General features: G+C 40.4%; 1 protein-coding gene across 2 annotated transcripts in view; it reads right to left on the reverse strand.

Moving 5' to 3' along the window:
• Positions 1-238: 238 nt before the first annotated feature.
• The window catches only part of lmf1 (lipase maturation factor 1), a 28,622-nt gene continuing 4,011 nt past the window's right edge, over positions 239-24,849 (reverse strand). For both annotated transcript variants that reach the window (XM_074620962.1, XM_074620961.1), the window contains 8 exons: positions 22,787-22,935; positions 12,424-12,489; positions 6,364-6,531; positions 5,659-5,839; positions 3,411-3,564; positions 3,089-3,272; positions 1,709-1,821; positions 239-760 (listed from right to left, as the gene is read on the reverse strand). In XM_074620962.1, the coding sequence (XP_074477063.1) occupies positions 574-760; positions 1,709-1,821; positions 3,089-3,272; positions 3,411-3,564; positions 5,659-5,839; positions 6,364-6,531; positions 12,424-12,489; positions 22,787-22,798 (1,065 nt within the window). In that variant the 5' untranslated portion in view covers positions 22,799-22,935 and the 3' untranslated portion in view covers positions 239-573. The remainder of the gene's footprint in view (positions 761-1,708; positions 1,822-3,088; positions 3,273-3,410; positions 3,565-5,658; positions 5,840-6,363; positions 6,532-12,423; positions 12,490-22,786; positions 22,936-24,849) is intronic.

Raw genomic sequence — 24,849 nt, forward strand, 5'->3', positions numbered from 1 at the left:
CCACATTAAAGGTGGCAGATTTTCCTTTATGTAACATTTTGCTGGTTGGTTATTGCATGGGAGAAAAAGTGCAGAGCATGCAAACAAAGCATTCGAGCATACTAGTGTCTGCTCGTGTCTACATGTCTGATCACTCTTCAAAAACGGTTTCATCCTTGATTTAAAATGATCCTAGGTATGAGTTCCACATATTGAACTCCGCATTGAGAATAGAATAGAAAGAAGGAAAAGCTAAATATAAAATTGAAGCAGTTTTAATGTTGAAGTCACATTCAATGTTGTGCGTTCACTGAGGTTGTTTTATGAGATACAAGAGGCAGTAATTATCTGTGATACATAGATGCATCCCTAAATGAAACCTTGAAAAGTGTCACATTGTGATTAAATATCAGGAATTTATCAAGCAGTTCTTCATGAAACATGGCAACCTTAAAAAAACTTGATGGTCCTTTGAACCCGGAGTTCAACTCCAGCAGCATCACAACTGAAACTGACCTCTTTCCAACCTCAAACACCTGAAGTCCTCTGATGTCTCCTCTTGGTGCTGTAGTGAAGAGGTCAAAGGTCATGGCTTTAGCTCCTGTTTGTTGGTATGTGAGGGTGGGGCCAGCTCCTGGACTGGAAGTAGCCCTTGAGTCCTTCCAGGTCCACTGCAGGGAAGTAGGCTCCGATGCGTTTCCTCAGCCACCACTTCCCCTGAGCTGCGCTGGTGGTGCCCGGCTGGCTGAACTTGTACCTGAAATGTTCCCCTCGAACCCACCTGAGGAAGAGGAGGAGGAGGAGGAGGAGGAGGAGGAGGAGGAGGAGGAGGAGTCCCAGTTCACAACGAGCAGTTTTTTAGCCAATCATGCTAGCGGCAATGTCGGTCTAAAATGACAGAAACCTACCTTGGGAAAAATTTATTTGATGTGTACTTTGACTTTTTAGTTTGGCCCGTGTCCCATCCACTAACATGGAGGGGGCGGGATTTATGACCTACACTGCAGCCAGCCACCAGGGAGCGATCGAGATATCTTGGCTTCACTTTTGGGGAGCTGTCATGTCGTCCATCTTTATATACAGCCTATGTTTAGAACATGTGGTAGTGGTGCACCTCAGCCTATTGTGGCCAAAATGAGTATTACAGCAACAAACACTTAAAAATGATCCTGACAACGACAACGAAAAATCTTTTTCCAGCTGTTTCATAGATGAAAAAAACATGTAAGGAACTAAGAAAGATTATCCTGGCAAAACTTGTTTTACCTGTCATAAACAGAGGAGAGAAAACAATTTAAATCAGACTTAGAAAACGGATCACCAGATTTTTTTTTCTCACTTGCCTCTCAGGACCGTAAATTATTACATTATTATTAATATTATAATTAGAGGTATACAGTATACCGTCGAAAAAACAAGTTCATTGTGATACACTGGTCAACATCTACATATTTCATTTTTTGTATTTTAGCAAAACAAAGATTATGTGCTCGTTGCTCCACCAGAGGGGGCTGTAGCACAGAGAATAACTACTCATGGGGAGTATGGGATTGTCATTTTGATTGACTCATGCTAACACATTTAATGACTAATATATTTCTCTAACCGGAGCTTGATTATTAATATGACAAATATGTGCTTTGGTGAAGTCGATGTCCACATAAAATGCTTGATGCTAATTTAAGTTCATCATATAGTATCACCACCCTGCAGAAGGATCTGTGTTTACCTGGGAGTTTCTCTGCCGTGGAAGGGGTTGTGGTCAAGCAGGGACAGGACGCTGCTGTCATTGGACAGCAGACGTCCTGCTATGTGGATCACCCACTCACTCTGCTCGTAGGTCTGTGTGAAGACATGGAGACGAGGTGTTAGAAAGGAACAGAAAGTAAGAGGAAGAGACGAAAATAACACATGGTGTGAAAGAGACGTAAATGTGGACTTACAGAGGCACAGAGAGATGGAGAGTGTAGTTAGAGGCTCTGAGGCAAAACAATAAAGACTAAGACAAAGAGACAAGGATAAAAAGGGACAGGTGTGCAGACAATAAGAAAATAAACACAGAAAGAGACACGAAGAAAGATATGGAGACTGACAGAAGATAAGGAGCAGAGAAACACAGACCAAAATCCATCTTATTTAATTGAGGTACATGACACTACTGCCCTCTAGTGGCTAAACACACTTAATGCCACATGCAGGACTAAACAGCTGAGGCTCACAACTCATTTTTGGCACACAAGCCCTAAAAATGAAGGGATAAACCAGCTAAAAGGGGGAATTCTTACACAATTAACTGATGTCTCTATATGTGTTTTGGCTTCATATTATCAGAGGTGACTTGTTTTTCATAATGAAAGTCTTACATGTAATGATACTGATTAATCACACTAAATCCTATATCCACACAAAAAATACATTCATCGTGAAGACAGTATGTTTCTAGGCTGGTAGTGTACTTCGCTCCCCAGTCCCTGCTAAGATGCCTAATCCTGATCTGACACGCCGGATGCATTTCACGAGTAGGGAGGGCAAAAAGTGTATGTGTGACGCTGCAGGCTACATTTAATAACACAAGACAACTCTACCGTTAATTTCTTCTCTGCTTCAATCGATCGCCAAACAGCTGATCTGCTCTGAGTGCATCTCTCCTCCATCTCTGTCAATCGACCACACACTCGCAACGCACACATTACATTACGCTCTTCTTACTGTATAGCAACGAAATATGTACAAATGTGGATTGCACTTAAACACAGTCTTGGCTATTTTCACACGGTAGTACTACGAGCATCAAAGCTTGGCGTGGCGTGGCATTTTTACACGTTGTTTTCTTCATCTACACTTGTTCGCAGTGCGCCTCATCGGACTCAAAAAAAAAAATGATGCACCTATTCCAGTTTAAAATAATTAACATGATGTGTAAAGACTTTTAAGACACACTTAAAATGTATTATTGCGGTGCCCAAAAGGGCGTAGTGAAAAATTTTGGGGTTCACCTAAATGATGTGCTGGTGCACCTAAATGAAAAAGTAAGGCTCCCCAGTGCAACCAATGTAAAAAGTTAGTCCGGAGCCCTGTCATCATCTCCTGCAGTTGTTCAGTATCTCACCTGGAAGGCAGCAAACCACATGAGCCAGTCCAGCCGGTAGTGGTATGGTGATATGACGCATGGTCGTCGGTAAACGTCCCCTGGCTTACACAGGAACTGGTACTCCTCCCAAAGCGCCTCAGGGTCCTTGGGATCCTGGCTCAGAGTGCCCTGGAAGATCACCTCGGTACGCTCCTTGGTAATGCTGGACAGGGGGGAGGGGGGAGGGGGGGGGGGGGACATCTTAAGGCCTTACATTGAGATATGACTTTAGCAGTTCTGGAGCTGTTTTAAGGATCCACAGATACCTTGTCCAATGTCATGACCCCTGACCCTGCTGTACCTGCCAAAGGCCCCGTAGGTGTTGACGATGCGCAGCGGGTCGAAAGAGGTGTTCATCACCTGCTTGGAACTGTACAGGTTCATCACCACGGGAATGCTCAGGTAGCCGATCAGAACGCCCAAAGAAATGTTCACCATCCAACGTATCGTCATACCTGGATCACATGAAAAAACAGCACAGCAATGGAACACTGCTACATCTGTCTACATTATCAGTTACACACTATCTAGACACTGCTCTTTGAGAGACACATTTGATGAAACTGCTCCTGCTTTGCCTGAAGGAGCTGCTACAGCATTTTGTTTACTTGTTCAATTTTGTTGACTTTTAGAGAAATAATACTCCTCGTGTCTCCAATCCAGGATTTCAAAAATAACACTGAGTGGCCTGAGGGGAAAACAGTAATTACAGCTTACATCAAGATGACATTTTTCTTAGTGTCTGGCCTGGAGGGGGATTCATCCTTTGTGTGGGGACGACGTGTTCACTGGTACGTGTGGAGAACAGAATCAGGCTCTTCTTTTACACCGTTCGTAGCTATACCTACGAAAAGTAATGCACTGTAATTCGTATATATCCCACGAAATCAATTCGTATGTAATCCATGTAATCGTGAACCAGGAAGTATAAAGAGCAACAAACAGCGCGTAGGTAGGAGATCAGGGTGGATGGGTGGGTCAAAAAACACCGGACTTTCGCCCAGGAGACCGCTGTTAGTACCCCAGTCAACATTGATTTATTTTTCATGTAACTTCCGTACTTAAGTTACGCCACTTCTGTAGTTATTTTAAACCAAACCACAATTTCTTCCTACACCTAAATAAGTATTTTTTGTCACATAACTTCCATACTTATGGAACAAAATTCCATAAGTTTGGGTTAAAATACCAAAGTCATTTGAAGCCAAACCACGACCTTTTCCTAAACCTAACTAAGTAGTTTTTGTCACGTAATTTTTTTACTTATGTTACGCCACTTCCATAGTTATTTTAACCCAGACATTGATTTGTCACGTAACTTCCGTACTTAAGTTACACCACTTCCGGAGTTATTTTAACACAAACCGCAACCTTTTCCGAAACCTAACTAGGTAATTTTGTTGCCTAAACCTAACCAAGTCAATGTCTTCCTATTTAAGTAATTTTATTTTGAAAATATCAAAGTGGAAATTGACACGTGCGTCACGTGTTGCTGCACATTCTTTGGAAAACACTCATAAAATGAGGAATAACTTTTCGTGAGGATACGTTAACAGAATTGTGTGTGTGTGATGACTTCAACACTTCCTCAGTGGAGGTTTGACCCATTAGATCATGGGACGGCTGGTATTGACGAATGTTGGCCGAGTCCACATCAGTTCCTACCAGTGTCTGCCTGCTTATCCCACGCATGTTAAACACATCAGCATAATCCAACTAAAACTTCTCACACTGTTCAAATGATTGAAGCATGCTCACGCTCCAGGTAGGAGACTATTTTATATTCCAACATCCTGCGATAAAGCAAAGACACTAACGGGTCCAATGAGACCAATTAGAGAGGGGCCGCTGTTGCTTTGACCCCATTTGAAGCAGTCTGTATTGTAAAAATGTAAGCCACGTCGCATTAAATTCCAATAAACCATATGTCATACTTTTCCCAGCTTCTCAGCTGTCCAAGAGCTAATCCCTTTTCTTCCCATAATTCCCTTTCTGTTCCATAATTCCCTTCCTCCTGTACCCATTAGCCTCGACTGTCAGAGATACCGATGTCTATACAAGAGTACAAGAGTCTCTGGACACCATTGTGTGTATTAAAGTTTAACTCCAAAATGAGATACCAACCATTTGAAAAACAAAGTGAAAAAAGGTCAAAAACACTACGTGGAAATGTGTATTCATTTGCAATACTGTACCATAGACAGAGCATATGGCCATGACTCATTATGACTCATACATTTTTCCGAGTCTGGGGTCTTATTACAGTAACAAAGGATCTTATCTCACCTCCTGAATGGCACGAAAGGTTCATAAAATCGATCTATGCTCTCGTCAAAGCCACCAGACTCCTTTGACAAAAACAGTAATTTTACCTCACAGAACACGGGAGTTGTTGCCTCGATTGGTTGGTTTGTTTGTTATTGGTGTTTTAAATGGTTAGTACAGATTCACCAAAGTCCCTAAAGTCAGAACTGACATGCCCTTTACTCTGAGGAGTTGTCTCTCTACTTTTATCCTACGGATGTTTTGTGAATGCGGCCCCTGAATACCTTTGGTGGGTTTGGGGGTGCGTCCAGCTGCATCCTCATCCTGTATCTCGAGCACAGCCTTCTTAGCTCCACCTCGAGAGTTAAACAAGAAGCCCAGCGATGCGTCGTCAAAACAGGCCAGACTGGGAACAATGGTCAGCCAGTTAAGGAAACTGAGGTTCCCACTCACTATCAGAACCACCTGTAGCATGAGAGACAAGGCAGAGTGAAAAGACACACAGGTGGTATAGAAAACATTAGAATTAAACTCCTGCTGGACTGATTGTATTGCATCACGTTAGTATATCAGCATTTTAAGGAGTTCAGCCAACATGTGGACGTTGAGCACTGACTTATTTTGAGCCGACTACAGTAACATACAGCTCTGACACCCACTGCACATGATGCGCAAATTCAATTTAAGTTCACACAAGTCACACATAATTCAATAAAACAGATAAATTTAATAAAACATCTCCTTAAATCAGCCAGTGAACATGTTTAATGTAATAATAACATGTCATGCTATGACTGGCCCAAAACCAATTCAAGAACTAAGACATTCAAACTACATTGGTGTTGGCACCCTGATAGCCAGAGGAGTAAAACTCTAAATTCAAAATCTGGATCTGTAGAAGTACAGGCTTTCATCACGAGGTGCCACCATTAACAGCACCAGTGTTTGTTATCATCGGCTCCTGTTAGTCGGTGAACAGTGCGAGTTACCTGGAAGAGGATCTGGATCGCTCCGTTGAACGCGCACATCCGCCTGCCCAAGAAGGTGAAGAGCGGGAAGATGAGCTCGATGAGGTGGTTGGACAGCGTCTCGAAGCGATGGAACCACCACGGGGAGCGGTGCATGTAGTAGGACATGGGGTTAGGAACTGGCTGGGTCTGGTGGGGAGAGATGGAGGACAATCAGAGGTGAAAATGTGAAACCCAGATCAGTCAGAGCATGGGTCAGAGTGCATAGATTTATATGCTAGCCAGCTAGCTGCACTTCAGTCTCCATTCCTGGCTCCGTACAGCAGGTCGTCGGCATGCTTCTCCCCCAGGAGCTGCCTCGTACCGGCACAGGTGTGCAGGGGAAATAAATAGGGGTGCATGGATAAATAAATAAATGCACAAATAAAAAAAATAAATACAATTAAAAATAAATGCAAAAATAAATAAATGAATAAAAAAATTATGCAAAAACAAAATACATAAATGAAAAAAAATACATACATTTAAAATCGAATAAAAAATAAATACATAAATAAATGGAAAAAATTAAACAGAAAAGTAAATAAATAAGGAAATTAATACAAAGATAAATAAATAAAGAAGCAAATTAGAACAGAAATATCAATTTATTTAAGTCACAAAACATTTTAACATTTAAATATTATTTTTGCTCTATTTAATGACATGTTTATTTATTTATTTATCAAGTCATTTATTTATCTATTTATTTATGTATTTTTGATTTTGGCAGGTTCTGTCCTCCATATCTTTAAGCTTTTGATGATGCCAGAAGCGGTGCTTTGTAGCAGCAAACGTGTCAGAACAGAGGGGTTTGTCAAGATAATCCTGATCTTTAATCAATTGATTTTTGTTCCATGCATTTATGCATAAAAGGTTAATACTTGTGCCAAACATTTTCTTGAACACAGACTTCTTCTGCTCAAAATGCATGTTTTCTCTGCTTTACTTTGGCACTAAAATCTCGTCTGAGCCCAGGATGGAGAGTAATTTATGGTGCCACGCCTTGGGGGAAACATTTCCATGTCTAAATAAAGGTGGAACTTTATTTAAATGAAGGCAACCCCACCTACACACAAAAAACACTCGCACAGAGCCGTGCAGTGTTTGTGTGCGTATGATTAAGTGTGTGTGTGTGAGAGGTGGTCACATACAAACCGTGTAATAGCCGAACATGCAAATAGTGTCAGGTGAGGTGGCGGAAAATAAATACACCACTGAAATAGGTGGGAGGAAAAGAAAACAAGGCACTGGCACACTCGTCTATACTCTTATTGTTTTCTTTTATGGAATGGAATTAAATAATTGGGGGGTTATTTAACCTGTAACTTACCAAAACGCCCGTGGAAATCCAAGGGCAAGGAGCCTGCAACCGCAGACAACCAAACAACCCCACCTGGTCTGCGAGCTAGCTGCATTACAACAAACATACCGAAGCAAACAAAACACCGACTATGCCGAAGAAACACCTACGCGGCCCCCTGAGAGTGAGGACAGGAGGCGATCTGCAGTTTTTCCTGCAGGATTGAAAGAGAGCAGTGTGTCAGATGGGGTTAATAAGGCTTCACTTGGCGCCAGTGGCTTCCGGTGCTCTGTATGTGTGTGTATATGTAAATCTATATCACCCCTAAGACCGTCGACAGCTCAGGTTAAAGCAAACTGACCCAGCGTGGCATAAGGTCCATACTGTAATATGATTTGTCAGGTGACAACATATTTTCTGATACACTACATTTAATTACATTTTAAACACCTGTATGCATGTACCAAGAAGAATCCCCTTTGCAAGCATTTTCTCCCATTTAATCACCCGACGAGCCCTACCTTTAAAAACTTAAAATGCTTAAAATAAAATGCTGTGGTGGTCTTCTTTCCGAACTGTTTCTAAAAGACGAGGCCTTAACGCTACCAAAACAACACTCCAAGTGTATTTTGTCCAACCAATGTTTGTTTGGCAATGATTTTAATATTTTAGTTACAAAATCAACGCACGAGAAATTGTATTTTTACTTTAAAATTGACCGTTTTTATATTGAATGTACACACTTGACTTTGGATTATTTTTTGTTATCTTATTTACATTGTTATTGATCTTATGTGTTATTATCTAAGTTCATTATTATAATAAAACTACTCCATTTGTAGTCAAAATTATACAATTTAGTTGTTTTTTTATTGATTTTATACAGTGCACAGTGGTAGAATGTGATGATGCACAGGGTAAATGTCATGGACAACGACTCCATTGTGTGCACATAGCCTCCTGTAGTGGATATCAGGAGTATTTTATAGCCAGGTTCTCTCTCAAGAGGTAGAAAACCCATTTGGCACACTTTGGGTGGCCAAAAATAGAGTCGGCCTGGTCCTATCCTGACTAAAACCTTTGTAGCATCTATGTGCTTTGTGTTATTTATATATCTGTTTTGGCACAGTTGTAGTCAAGGAGCTGCTGAATGAATTCAGTGGCATCTCTGTGCATGACATCATTGCTATAATGGTGTTATCCACTGAAAACATTTTAGGCGAGGATAAAAATGTTAATTTTTCCTTTGGTTCATCACAATTTACTCCGGCATAGTAACAGTCACAATGTTACTGACACTGGGGATGAATTCTCTGAAGTCTTACCTATCCATAGAGACCAAGATCATGTTATAGACCTGCTAGTTGTGGAGCTATTCTTGATTTATTTTTGGGTATGTCTGTCTAGTCGAACCACACCTTCCAGCACCCTATAGGGTTTAAGAGGTTAAGAGTTGAATTTGGAGTTCAGTTAAAGCCAGATTATGCAGCTTTTGTTAGCCAATGTGGCCACACACGTCAGCTCGAGGATAAGGGTAAATGCTAAAATATAGACTAATAGTAGCACTAGTAGAGGAGAGTCATAGTTGTTTGCAAAAGCATCCATCGTTGCCTCAGCGATTATTTGACGTATATAGCTGGATTAAAAATAGAACAGAAATGTATAAGGACACAATAAAGAACCGCATACAATTAATTGATTTAAAGCGTAAAGGGCACACGCACACGCACATATAAGGAAGACCGTCACGGGACATAGATATATATATAAATCACAGTAGCGTACATTGGAAGCCACACCATGTTGATTTATGTGAAATTATCCAGCTTACATTTAGATGTTACACATGATTCTCCTCGTTTAAAGTTCATCAAGTTCACATGCTGACACTAGTGGGTTCACATTTTCCTGCATTTTTGTCAAACTGCTCCTGCCCCTTTTAAAATATGAACGGTGTAGACAATATAATTAAGACTTTGGTTCTTTAAAACCATTGGAATCTGCAATCAGTGCATCAGTGAATTGCTGTTACATTTTGTGTTTTTTTGTAACTGAAAGGCTCAATGTGTCTCAGAGTTTAATTACTTCACCACTGTATAATTATAGTGGCTCACTCTGCATTAAAGAATTACATTTAGCCTGGTTTCAGAGAGGGGTTTTAATATCCTCAGACATTCATGGTCCCCAGGGGATGAATCCATCTGACATTAATGATCTACTTTTTTTTATAGCACCACCATGAGGTTGACATTTTAGTTTTTCAACAAAATGTCTCGACAACTACAGGACGGATTGATGCTTTTATTCGCGGTGCGAAAAATCAACCTTACCGCGTAATATTTGCATACTGTCATGACAAGAACAACGTTTAAAAAAATGATATTGACGTGAGTATTGATCGCACAAAAAAAAATGCTGCCGGTGTGTAAAGGTCTTTAAAGACAAAAAATTATATATTGTAATTTGTGATAAAATTGTCATTTCTAAGAGCATAAGATGGTTATTTTGCACTATGGAAGATTATAATCTTTATGCTTCAATTTTGTTTCAATGCAGAACTCCATGCTGACAGATAGACACATGTCACCCAGCGCTCTCAGCCATTGCACTGCAAATTTGAACATAAATTCAAAATTGTATTGCTGGGACTTAAAAATGTCCGTAGCTGCAGAAACACCATCATTTCCCATTGTATTTCAGACTATGTGAGTATCGGGGCGCCGGTTAGCTCACCGGGTAGAGCGGGCGCCCCATGTATCAAGTAGGCGAGTCCTTGCTGCAGCGGCCCAGGGTTCGAATCCGACCTGTGGCCCTTTCTGCATTGTCATCCCATTTCACCACTGTCACTATCACTCTCAATAAAAAAGCCCCAAAAAATGATCTTAAAAAAAAAGACTATGTGAGTATCTATATTGTATTCTTGACGTGTGTGTGTCATCTCCAGTCATCCAGTCCCATAGGAGCCAGTGTATTCCTGTCTATGTTAATTACAGAAGACGGCCCTCCTCCCTCTGCGGCTTGCTAACACAGAGCAGTGTGGGTCAGAGCGGTCGAGCGTCCCACAGCGAAAAAACAAACATGGGATTTGCACAACCTCACGGTCTGCATAAGAGACTGATTTATTGAAAGAGCGGTCACTGTAATGTGTTGCCCTGGTGTGGTTAGCCTGATGCGAGTTCATTGCTGTCTTGTCATCATTCGGGAGACAAAGCCATGGCGCAATGTTTTCGTACATCTGGACCCGTCTTAAGACGTTCAGATTGTCAAATAACAGGTCTTTGGGAAATTTAGAAAGTCGTTCCCTGAGCTATTTATAATGTGAAATCATTGGTGCTGTTTTCTGCACTGCACTTCCCAGAAGTCAACAAACAGCTCTTGATACTTTATGTTGAGAAAATCTGAGTTTCTCTTATTTCCTTTGTCACTCATAATGATCACCCTGTTCTCTTTCTCTGTTGCTGCAGCTACAAACGTCACATTTCTTGTGCACCAGCAGATTTTTTTCCCATGAAAGAACAGCCATGTACAAAGTGCTCTGCACTGAAAATATTAAACGTTTCATGAACTTAGTATACCTTAAAGGGGCTCTAATCAATATTTGTGTATTAACAGTTGGTCAGATGACTAAGTTTATTGTGAAAGGTGTTGCTCGTAGTGATGAACCAAAATGAAATGGCACGACTCAGCAGTTCCTCTCAGCTCTATTGAGCATTTTAACGTCTTTCAGCACCTTGTTTTAGTTTTACAGCTCATAACTTTACTGTTTTGGTTGAGTCACACCGCTCTCATTAGTATAATTTCCAGTTTTCAGGAAAAAAAAACTCTGTTAAACCATAGACTGTATATAAGAAGTGGACGTAGTCACTGTGACGTCACCCATTGGTTTGTGGACTGCCGTTTTGAAGACTTGAGTTCTGCATTTTGGCCGTCGCCATCTTGGTTTATTGTAACCAAAAGTGACATGACAGGGTGAAGCTAAGTAAAACTGAACGCTGAATAAGACATTTTTAGACGACCAATATGTTACAATTAACTTTCATGAACTAAAAACACACTGTGAAAGGGTTGAAAGGGCTCATTTTCTCGTACACTTCTATACAATCAGACTCCTTTTGCAACCAGAGGAGTCGCCCCCTGCTGGCTGTTAGAAAGAATGCAGGTTTAAGGCACTTCCTCATTGGCTTCACTTTTCAGAACTGAAGGTTGCCGCCTGTGATAAACCCACAGCACACTACCTGCCCCTAAGTGATACGTTAGCGACTAGCTAGTGAACATAGTGGACCAACTCAAACTCATATTTGGATTGTTCGTCACAAAACAAAGAACTTGCCTCTAAGAAACTAAATTGAGCATGTATCCTCATTTATAAAAAATAATGAATTGATAAAATAATCGATGAAAATAATCAGAAGTTGCAGCCCTTATAGAAATGATGGTTTCCTGGAAAGTAGTAGTAAGTAATGGACTGTTTGCTAACGTTTCCTTGTTGTATCAGTCTTCACATTGGAAAGTCTGAATTCATGAAAACCTCGGAAAGAAAGCTGAAAAGGTTACAAATGTCGAGGAAAACATCAAGATAAGCTGAGCAGCTGATGAAAAGGTCAGTCGGTTTAATCAATTTATAGCTGCAGAGCAGGAGAGCGATCATCTGCTTCATGTGCTGTAACGGGCCAACTCAATAGACAGGGAAACACACACACACACAGCACATTAAATACACTAACATTCTGTACACACACCTCGTAGTGGTAGTCCATGCAGGTGAGGTCTCTCCAGCATTGGTCGCCTCTGATTTTAATGAGACCCTGAAAAAGACAGAGAACATACAAACATGTTACAGTTTATTTTTTATGAGTGTTGTTGTATATCAGCTCAAATAAGCAACCATCAGCAGTCCATCAGAAGATCAGATTACAGACTGCATTCATTCAAATCTCATCACTGACTGAAACGGTCTAAAAGGAATAATTACAGTAGGATTTACCCTCATCCAGGTACATACATAAATGGAGCTACGCACAATCTCATGGATTCATAAGAGTGCCATAAAAAATTATGAATCTGTCAAAGAATAAGAAAAGAAATATGGAAATATAACGATAAATAATAAAATATAATAGAATGATTATAAGCATTTTCATTTATTTTCTCATTTATTTCTGTACATATTTATTTATACATATTTAAAAATATTTATATTATTTACTTTCTTGCATATAAATTACTAATTTCTTTTAATTTAAAATAGAGTATATGTGTGCAGGCATTGACTACTCAGCCTGGGCAGGAAGGCCTGCCCAAAGCCAGTTGATTGACAGTTTAAAACTTCCAGAAAAGGAAAAGCAAAAAGGAAAAAGGAAAAGCAATAGGGATAAAACATAAAAATAAATAAATTACATTACTGTATATAAAAATAAATAATTGCAAAATACAGAAAATAGATTAATCTAAATGCTAATACATATATAAATAAATATTTAAAAATAAATAATTATATAGAAAAATCATTGAACAAATAAATGTGAAAATAAATTAAAATTCTTATTAATATTCTTTTATATTTTATTTTATTATTTGTCTTCCACATGTATCTATTCTTTTATTTATTCATCTTTATATTCCCACATTTATTTGCTTATTCTTTTACAGATTTATTATTTTTTTTATGGCACTCCTATGACTCCATACAATCAAACGCTGAATAAGACATTTTTAGACGACAAAAATGTTACAATCAACTATCTGAAAACTGAAAACACACTGTGAAAGAGTTGCAGCTCTAAGACGAAAACACAGACTAAACTTGTGCCCATTTAAATTAGACACATGCTTGATCCGGCTTGAGCTCTCTTGCGTATAAACAGGATGACTTGACCATATAACCCCTTTGAAAAACAGGAGGGAGCCAAAGAGAGGGACGGGGGTGAGAAAAGAAGAAAGAGCAAAGTGATGGAGCCATAAGAGGAGATAAAAAAAACAAGAAAATAAAGGCCATGTCTGAAATCTGTCCCTGTTTACTACGTAGTGCACCATATTTACTGTTTACTATATAATGCCCTCAAAATTACAACAATGGAATGAAACAAGACTTGTGTTCAATGTGCTGAATTGCGGCCACATTGTTAAAGGGGATGGTCAGCGGTGTCTATAATGTGAATTCCAGGATATTAAATGTTCATCTGCAACTTTCCGTACTGGTCCCAGTAATATTTGTTCATAAAGTGTACTGAAACAGTATATCACATGACATGGTTTAGCTACGTTTCAGACCAATAATTGAGGACCGCTTTAATTTAATAAATTCAATAATATAATTATTGCTATTTTCAACAGTTTGTTGTTCTGGATTACTCAAGTGTTATTGTCTTATTTCAGTCGCCAGCGCACAGTGGACAGGCGATGGCTTGCGTTACTTTTAATAAACATTCCAGGTCGAGGCTGCGTCCCATGACAATTATGAACATGCCCACACCCTCAAATGTTCCACGCCGTGGTCGGAAAGCACAGGGGAGTTTGTTTACTTTACTCGGGTCTTTAGGAGTTGCAGCGTCTATTCAGAGTTAAAACTGAAACCTATACTGTACATTTCCTAACCACTTGACTTAACTTTACTGTTAATGTCTCCTCTGCTCCTCCTCAGAGGATGCTGTTACTATAGAAACAGTGCCCTCATGCCAGGGCATGGTTAGTAGCAGGATAAAGAGCAGTTACATAAATCCAGCAGCCCTTATCAGTGATGAGGGTCAATTTTGCTGTCACATATGAGGCCTTTTTGAAGGATAATCTTTATTTTCTTCTTGCGGAAATAAGTTGTTACATTGTTGACCACTCTTCTTCGGTTCATATTACCACACTAACTCTAAACACACGGATCCATTTCAGTCCCCTGACTTGACTAAACTACAAAGTGGACGGTCTGCCTTACAGAGCAAATCTAAAAAAGGACAAATCTAATTTGCTTGCCGTCTGAACACATCATGAGGTGTTCTGACCTAACAGCTGCACAGACGTCCCACTTACAGAGAGCTACACATGTAGACAAGCAATAAGCAATGATAAATCTAACTATACAGGGTGTTAGGAACTGAACAGGAACGCTCTCCCTAAAAATCATATATATCGTGCAACATGAAAAAAAGAGAAATGCTTCTGTAGCCTGTTTTTGACTGAAAAAAATGAGGAAGTACTCTGCTATCAAAGCATTTTGGGAAATGAAGGAAATCACTAACTGACGCAGGTAATAAACCCCCATACTAATCAGAAAATTTCTCACAGAATTCACTGGGAAACACTGAATGTGTCCTCTGCTCCAAGCCTGTTTTTCACCAAATGAACTAAGTAAAGCTATCCAGGACACGGGACTGTCAATATTGACACATCAGCCCGCCGCATGGAATGCGGAAAAAATCGTCCGCTAACTTCTCTAACCAGATTTAGAAAAAGCCAGGACATTTCACTCTGATTATGAGCTCGGCTGCTGACTGCTTGCTGCTGGCTGTTGAGATGATGCGGCCGAAGATGTTGCTGATAATCCAATTCAGTCATGAGATCCTGAAATGTCATCAATTACAAGCTGATATGCAGACCTTGACATAAACAGAGCCCTGCAGAGCCCCGGGGAGAGGGATACTGATGTGAATTTAGCACTTTTCCAGGAAGAACACAGAGATTTAATTAAGAGAATAACAAATAAAAATGTCTACACTATTTCTAGCAAACTAGAAAAAAATGGTAAATTCACCATCAACTTCACCACTAAAAGAGACCATGACAAATTCTGTCAGCATGTTATACCAAATAAGTCACAGTGAGACTGATTCGACTCGCTAAAAAAGGAACTTACAAAGCAACTGAGGTAAAGACCACAAGCTCTGTCTTCCAGGTACACCGACACTGACAAAAATACATATGACATGAGGTAGACGGCACCATTTCAAAGGGAGAGACTGGCAAAGCGACGCCTTACCCCGGATCCCAACAATAACAAAAACAGGGTTTCAAAAAGAAAGCAACAGGAACCACGGTGGCAGTGCCACAGCAGGGCCTCATTTTTAGCACTGTGACGGACACGGGTATGGAATTTTTTCCAGGATATCCTTCATTCAAAAGGAATTCATATCAGCACATTGTGACAAACCCACAACGAATTATCATCCGTCTCTGCAGTTCCCCTCAGCTCTACAGGTAATGGGAATTGTGGGGCACTTCTGGGTCGGCGCCACCATTTTTGGAGGATAGCATACGTAGATTCAGAGGCAGAATAGGGCGGTTGGTCATGACTTTGCCATCCTAGGAAAAAAAATTGGGCCTACGGTTGCTGTGATTATCTGTCACCGGTCTGGTCATCTGTCACCTGTCAATCGCCCTCTCAAGGGAAGAGGCAAACGAGCGCTATATTAAAAAAATAAAGTTAGGTAATGATATCGATCCTTACGAATTAGGAGACATAAAATGGTCAAAGGACCTTGACAGCTTGCCACCCATTACAGTCACTGATGTCTATGTGGTGTTATGTGCCAGTGCCTAAAGTTACACCTGTCTGTAATTCAAAAAATGTAAATCTTTGGAGGCCCATTTCCAATGTGCGAACGGGTGGGTAAAGGACCTTCAGATCTACAAGTCAAATGCCAACTACATAATTATACAGACACAGATAAGCTAGCTAATGTTATGCTAACTAAATGCTAACACAACTTTGGCTACTCATTAGGGCTGTCAATCGATTAAAATATTGAATCCAGATTAATCGCATGATTGTCCATAGTTAATCGCGATTATTCGCAAATTAATCAAATTTTGTATCTGTTGAAAATGTACCTTAAAAGAGCAAATACTGCAAAATTATGTATATATTTACTACTGGAAAACAATTAACAACACAAAACAATGACAAATATTGTCCAGAAACCCTCACAGGTACATAAGCCCAACAGGCAACAACAGCTGTCAGTGTGTCAGTGTGCTGACTTGACTATGACTTGCCCCAAACTGCATGTGATTATCATAAAGTGGGCATGTCTGTAAAGGGGAGACTCGTGGGTACCCATAGAACCCATTATCATTCACATACCTTGAGGTCAGAGGTCAAGGGACCCCTTTGAAAATGGCCATGACAGTTTTTCATTTTCATAATTAATCTGCCGGTGATGACACAGTCCCATTTCCAATTTGCTCACTGTTGTTTTTTTCAGTCTCACAGCTCTCATCTGCGTTTTCGGCCAAAGTAGACATCTGTTTTCAGCGAAAAAGCTGTGATAAACTCGCTGTGCGCTACCTACCGAGCACTTAACAGCAGGCAGACAGCAGTTAGCTACTAGCTGATGAGCATAGTGGAGCGTTTAGCTGCTACACAGCCAGATATTTCCCCCAGGAGTTAGTGGAGAGCCAAACAGATCTAATGTAATCATTTCAGATTATTTCATAAAGAGGTTTAGGAAATCAATTCAGGTTTTGTATTTCAAAACATAGGAGAGTAGGGGAAATGGGGGTCACCTATTTCAGACGTAAATTTTCTGTAAGCTATTCAATCCTGCTTGAACATTAGAAAGAAGAAATTAGAGCACCACAAAACAAAACTCTTAGTAAAACAGTTATTTACCAGACTGTTCAGTGTAACAGTAAAAGAAAAGAAACATTTCTAAATAGGTCAGAGCCACTGTGCAGCAGCAGTAAAGCAAGATCATAGGACCTCATCATCAACCACACTTGTACACCTCAAAGTCACTCTCACCACAGATCTTTATCATAAGAGTCAGGGCGAACCTATTCCAGTCGGCCAGTTGAACACCAACACCCTGGTGAGCATGCCAGCAACACTATATCCCAAGATCCTTAGCTAACAGGCAAACCAATCTGATCTGCACCCACGAAACACATTCTCACGCTAACTCTAATCCCAGTTAATACCCAAAACTCCACACCTAGCATAGCACTTCCAACTGTTATGGGAGTGTTTCATAGAGATGTTCCTGCCAGCAGTGAAATGTGTAATCCAATTCACAATCTCCATGCCAGCACTTTAAACAGGAAGCTCATAAACATTTAGTAGAAAACCAGAGAAATGAATCATTTAAGAGTTTCTTCACAAGAAATGTGCCTTGTGCCAAGGCAACTCATTCTGTGACAAATTAAATATCAAGAAACCTCATATTCACTGGCTTTATTATTTATTAAACAACATGATTCAGCTGACAGGGTTTCATTAAGGAAAGATTAATGCTAAACACTCTCCGTGGTTAGCACTGTAGACACTGGACACCACCCAGGATACTAGCTTGCTTGGCTAGCAGTTCCCCCCCTGATTCCAATATTTGTGCTAAGCTAAGACAATGCTAACCACATTCTGGACATATCTCTATACCTTCTTATGTGATGATGGAAAAAGCCAGGATACAAGGACATTTCCTAAAATATTTTTCGCTTTGCAAATGCTATGCTATCAGTTAACTGCTAGCAAGTAAAGATGGGTGCTCCGTTATCAATTAATTTAGCCTGTTTTAAATATTTTGTTGGGATTTTAGAAGTAAAGCCCCAGTACCAAGACTAGTACAGGTTAAAAAAAATACTTCCACATTGATGTTTTGTTCGGGTCATACTGGAAACCATTATCTCGCTGTAGCATTAAGCCACACTGAATAGACTGAGCCATCAGAGGCTGCACGGCCAATTTGTGGAGATGCTAAAATCCTTTAAAGGAACATTGTGCAACATTAAGGGGGATCTATTGGCAGAAATGGAATATAATATTAATACGTATGTTTTCTTTAGTGTTTCAACTGAAAATATGAATCGTTGTGTTTTTATTACCTTAGAATGAGCCGTTTATATCTACATACGGAGCAGGTCCTCTTCACAAAGATGGCCGCCATGTTTCTACAGTAGCCCGAAACGTACAAACCAAACACTGGCTCTATAGGGCCATTCGCATTTTCACGTTTTCGTGTCGGCCACCGCAGTTCTCCTGCATGCTTGTGTTCCTACATGCTTGAGAAATTTCAGTTGGTTGCAATCTGCAACCTCACTGCTAGATGCCGCCAGATCCCACACACTGCACCTTTAACTTTTCATGAAGAACTACAGCGATGTGGACAGAGGTGAGAGTCTTAAACATGCACTCTAAAATGTATCACCTTAGTATAATAATCAAACAGCATAACCAGATCTTACAGCCACTGAGGTCCACTGAAACCTCAACGCTAATTTATTTGTAAGGAAAAGGAAACTAAAAAGGACTACAGGGCTGCATGTGAATCGGCACTACTTTTTCGCTCTGCCCTTATGTAAACACGGCTAATTGTATTTCAGAATATTTCACAGTTTGTGAGCCAACATGGTCCGATCGGATCACATTAGCTACACTTTTTGTAGCTTCTCGCCTGATTAACCCGCACAGGCTGCTGATGTAAACAACCTTGGTGCAGCACGAATCACACCAGCTGCTTAATGTCCCAACACAATCTGCATGATGTATTGAACACATCCAACTATGCTAATGACCACACTAATAAGGGCAATTAATCTATTAATTAGCAAATATTTCTATGTCAACAATCTTGTTTAGCATAACAAATGGTCATCTGACTTTTATTGTATTTTTGCAGCCATATGTTGGAAGTGATTATGTTTGGGCGACCTACTGTGTGTGATGGAAGTTCTATTTGTTCTAATGAGCCAATTACTTCCCATATGAGGTGGTGCTTTATGTAGCTTAGCAGAGTCTGTTGTTATTATAAGGTAACCAAGAATACAGGAGCATTTGATTCCTTCTATATTAATGGGATTCTTTTCCACAACACTCTCATTAATGTTGATATTCTAAAGAAAGATACCGTGTGTCTTAAAGGGACAGTGTGTAGGATTTAGTGACATCTAGTGGTGTGGTTGCAGATTGCAACCATCTGAGCACCGCTCCGCTCACTATGCTATCGGTTAAACGGTTAAAAGAAATATTAATTATTAAATAAAAAGCTGAGCAAATCTCAGAGAAGCGGCTCGTCACTTAACGGAGAATAGCTGGTCCACCTTAACAGCCCACCTTAAGTGAGTCTGAGCCGGTGTTGCAAAACACGGGAACCTTGCTTGGGTCTGAGGAGTTGTAGCATTTATTCCGGCAAATAAACTGTACACACACTGCTACTGCTACGTTCACAACTATAACGCCACCGACAACCCCACACTCACCGCCGCAAGACGCACACGGTCTGTCGGACACTCGCTAACTTTACACCGCGCTGACAGACCGTATGTGTGTGACAACGGCAAACACGAAGCCACCGGCAACGATTCAGCTGTGAACGTAGCACATACACACACGGTTTATTAGACACTCGCTAACGTTACGCCGGGCTGACACACAGACTATACAGTATTTGTATTGAATTATTGCAACAGCTGGCTAGAAGGATAATAACGGGAAGATGCAACATCAGTATTGGTCGTATAAAAGCACATGAGCCCATCCCACGTATTAATATAAATTACCCATCTTAAACCCAAATATTGACGTGACAAATGCCACCATGACTGCATGTACCATGATGTGGAGACAGAAAAAGAGGCATCCCAGATTAAAGCGTGTAACCAGAGTGTGACCATTTGGGTCACTTCTTAGTCATGCCGTGAAACTACACTCAACAAGCATGATGGGTGGGCTTATGCACCCCATCTCCCACTCGTTTCCTACGACCGTGGGGGCCTTTGAAGCGTGTGCTGCTAAGTCATGTCATCCTCACAAGCAGAAACTGTAGAGCACTTACAGAGCAGCGGTGAACCACAGGCTGTCAGACAGATAAATGACAGTCACCGGGCTGGATCAAACACTGAGGGACTGTGGGCAGGGGCTGGACTGGGCTTCACACTGCTAAGCTGCTACACAAACACAGTCACTGTGACGGAGTCTTTGCTCTTCATAGTTTCAAACAACTTGAGCTCTCCCAACGTATTATCATGTAATCTGCAATGGATTTGTCTCTATGAAGTATACGCAAATGCAATTTCGGGGAATTACATAGTTGCACATTTTCACACAACACCTCACGTAGTGTCGGTAAAGATGAGGAAAAGACATGTAGCTGAGTAGTTGAGAGAAAAACGTAGCCTCGGTGACATTCTTGTTTCCTTTGTTTATTGTTTGACGTCTGGATTTGATTTCCTGACAAAACTTCCCAAGTTCTGGATGTCTGACATTCTTAACAGCACTTGAATGCAGCACTGTTATAAATTACCAAAAAAATTTAAAATCTCATTATGAAAATAGATCTGATCTGGATAATCGCCCAAATCGTATCATCTGATCCAATCAGGTTGAAAGTGATCTGTTCAGCAGATTTTAGAATATGTCGGGGTGACTTCCTGAAATACTTTGCACACAGTCTGACACCTTCTGCTAATTTCGCTGGAGAAGATTAACCCTTGCAAACATAAAAAAATCTAAAAACACTTACATAGTAATGCAATATCTATTAAACAATGAAGTATAATGTTGGGTTTAATTCGAACTACGAAACAAGTAGGATAGTAGCCAACTGCCACGAACAGATTAAGTGAATATCATGCTGAAAAAGCCGATATATGCAGAGTACTAGAGCTGCAGCAAAAGATTATTTTTATTTTCGATTAATCTGTCGAGTATTTTCTCAATTAAAGGAACAGTGTGTAGCATTTAGGGGGATCTAATGGAAAAAAATGGAATATACTATTAATTACTATGCTTTCTTTAGTGTATAATCACCTGAAAATAAGAATCGTGTTTTCGTAACCTTAGAATGAGCAGCCTTTATCTACACAGGGAGCCGGCCGCCATGTTTCTACAGTAGCCCAGAATGGACAAACGCACAAACTTTTTTCATTTTACAGCTTAACAGTACACTACAAGATGTTTCTGAAAACATTTGAGGAGAGAAATAGGCATTACAGTAACAGAATCTTGATTCATATTTGATCAGCGATGCCTAATTTGACCGTTTGATCGGAGTTTGCAAGTTTCGCGAGCAGTGATTGACAGCTGCGTTCAAGTCTCCTTGGCTCTGATTGGTTGTTTACGTTCGGGCGCGGTGAAATCTTACAATGCGGGGTACAGGAGGACACAGAGGAACATGATTTTTATATTATCTGTCTCATGCACTACTGTCAGGATATAGTGACAGGTTTATAAAAATAACTTTTTATCATATTTGCTCAAAGCTACCGACTGCAGATTTAAATATGTATACTTGTAATGTCACGAGTTCTGATCCAAAATTTGATGAATATTTCTGGTAACCAATACATTATGTCATGGGCCATTATGTCATATATTTCTTCAATCACCATTTCTGTAACAGTAAGTGTAGACGAGCTATAAGAAATGGGGGCTATCTAACTTTACAACTAAACTCTCAACATTGTGGTGACTTTGCATATTACTGAATGAAATGAGGTCTCTACAGTTAAACAGGGCTGAGGTGGTTCCCCTTGTGTTTCAGCTCTCTTCATGGTCCTAATAGGAAAAACCCTGCAACTGCAGTGATTGGCAGATAAAAACCGAGCCGGTGGTCTAAAATTTACCATGGAAACTGTCAAACAACCAGACATGTTGTTTAGCCGACCATATATTTGGGTTGGATTTCTAAATACTGGCAGTGTTTTACAGCGAAGCACTGCTCCAAAAGTAACGATCTAAAATGAGGAGGACAAACACTGGAATATCCCGTGGAATCATACCGTTGCAAAATGGTTTTATTTCTCCATGTTAGCTTGCTGGATGTATTCAGGTGTGCGTGTGTGTGTGTGTGTGTGTGTGTGTGTACGGTACATGCCTTTCTGCTTGAATTTACAATATCTGCTTCCTCCTAGAGAGGAATGTTATCAATGCCTGTTCAGGGTCTCCCGACAGGAAATGTGTTAGTCAAGGTGCTGCTGGCATTAAATTAAGTCAACTCCAATCAATTCAATTTGATTGTGTTTGACAAGTTAGACTGCCGCTACGAGAAGTTACATGCAAACATGATCTTGTTGCTATTTTTTGTTGTTTTCTGTCAAAGTTAGTTGTACTCTCTAGTTCCGGTGGTCCGAGAGATGCAGCAAAACCCTTAGTTGCATGTATTTGTAAAGTGTTTTACTCACAGCTCCCAGCATGATGCGAACAATGAGCCATCTGAAGGTCCAGATGCAGATGAGGGAGGGGGGACAGCGGCGGGGGACCTGGGACAGACTCCACACCGGACACAGGAAAATGGACAGAAACCCTGTCTCCAACAGCTGACTCTCCCAACCTGGACAAATCATCAGAGGGGCATTCGTAAAAAAAAGTGTTCCTCTAAACTAAGGGGCAATGTGCCACACAAGAGCAAACAATGCTTAATGCCTTTAGCTGCACGCAGAACACTCGAGCTAAACCACAGACCTACATTTGTGGGCTATGAGTCGTTCATATCTCAATCTAGAATATCATGTAATCTAAGTCAACAGGATATGGTAAGCAGTGTTGGAGAGACCTCTCTGAAATAGCCTCATTTTTACACAGAAACTTTGTTTGGTGCTGCTTAAAGCAGTTGATCATTTCAAGCATGGTTACAGGTGCTTATTTATAACTTATTTTAAGCATATTTACTGAGAGCATAGACTGTATATATATATAGTTGGACACCGTGGCTCCACTTCATCCATCTGTACAAAAGTGAAGCGAAACATCCCAGATACGGGAGCTGCCATTTGAGATTTTGACGTAATTTGGAGCTAGTCTGATCGGGGGGGGGTGGGGGGGGGGGGGGGTAGCAGCGCTACCCATACACCCGCCCGAGCCAATCACGAGCCTAGCACGGCCACAGCTTGCTAGTGTGAGCCACCTACGGTAGCTGCTACGTTAGCACCACAGGAGATGTTTGGTGAGAAAGACACAGCAACTAACTATATAATATCCCTATAACTGCACGCATGATCAAATTGACACATGTTCTATTAAACACACTTGTGACGGTTATGGAAAGTTAAAGTAACTTCTCCTCTCTCGTACAATTCCCGAGCCTCCGGCTGCGACTGATTCACTCAGAGCAGCTGTCAATCACAGCTGTCAATCATGACGTCTCACCACCTTTTAATAGCATCAAATAACTAAATAAAATCAAACTTATCAGAAAAATTAACACTTGAACATACATCAGCTTGATAAGAACTACTTAAAATGACAGAAACCATCTTTAGGAAAAAAAATATTTGACGAGAACTTTGACTTTTTTAGTTTGGCCCATGTCCCATCCGCAAACACAGAGAGGGCGGGATTTATGACTTATACTGCAGCCAGCCACCAGGGTTTACCATGTTCACCATCTTAGTTCAGCATGTAAGCATTCTAAAATTTGCTAATAAAAACTAATTGTGCTAGGAAAAAAAAAAAGTTAAGGGATCAACGAAATTCATCCTGATGGGGGGAATGTGTGTACTAAATGTCATGCTGATTCACACAACAGTTGTTGAGACATTTCACTTCAAGCCACGAATGTCGACTTTGTTGTGGTGCTAGAGAAAAGGTCAGGGGATCACCATAGTCTTTAGGATACATCCTATAGAGACCATGAATGTCTGAACAGAATTTTGCACCAATCCATCTCGTAGATGTGAGATTTTCCCCAGGATAAGTGAATACTTTGACCTGCTGGTGAAAAGTAGATGAAAAGTCAGGGATCACCAGAACCAGTAGGCTTCATCCTCTGGTAACCATGCATGTCTGTATAAACAACTTCTATCAAATTATTGTTGAAATATTTCAGTCTGGGCCAGCTTGGCTAAAAATCTCACTAAAAGTGATTAGAAGAATGGAGAGTTTGAAATCTGCAGTTTGATGACAACTGAGCAAACCTCATGTACTGATGAAGACCATGTTATATGGTGAAACGCTCCAGAAGACCTTGTGTAAAGATTGTTTAACTTAATTTTTGAGTTTTTCATTTTTAAAAAGGGACTGAACAATGTCTGTCTGTCATATATTCCAGAGACTAATGGCCCTAACAGGCCTCTAGACTTGGGAACAATCAGAGAAGCTCTGTCTGCAGACTCGAAGCTGCACTGTCAGCTACAGGGTGATAATAGGTCCAAAAAGAAAACAGTTAGTGAGGGAGAAAGACAGTGAGAGTGAGAGAAAAAGAAAAAAAAAACGTTTTTAAAAAAGCAAAACAGAAGCCACAACTCCC

This window comes from Sebastes fasciatus, chromosome 20, assembly GCF_043250625.1.
Source record: "Sebastes fasciatus isolate fSebFas1 chromosome 20, fSebFas1.pri, whole genome shotgun sequence".
NCBI lineage: Eukaryota > Metazoa > Chordata > Actinopteri > Perciformes > Sebastidae > Sebastes > Sebastes fasciatus.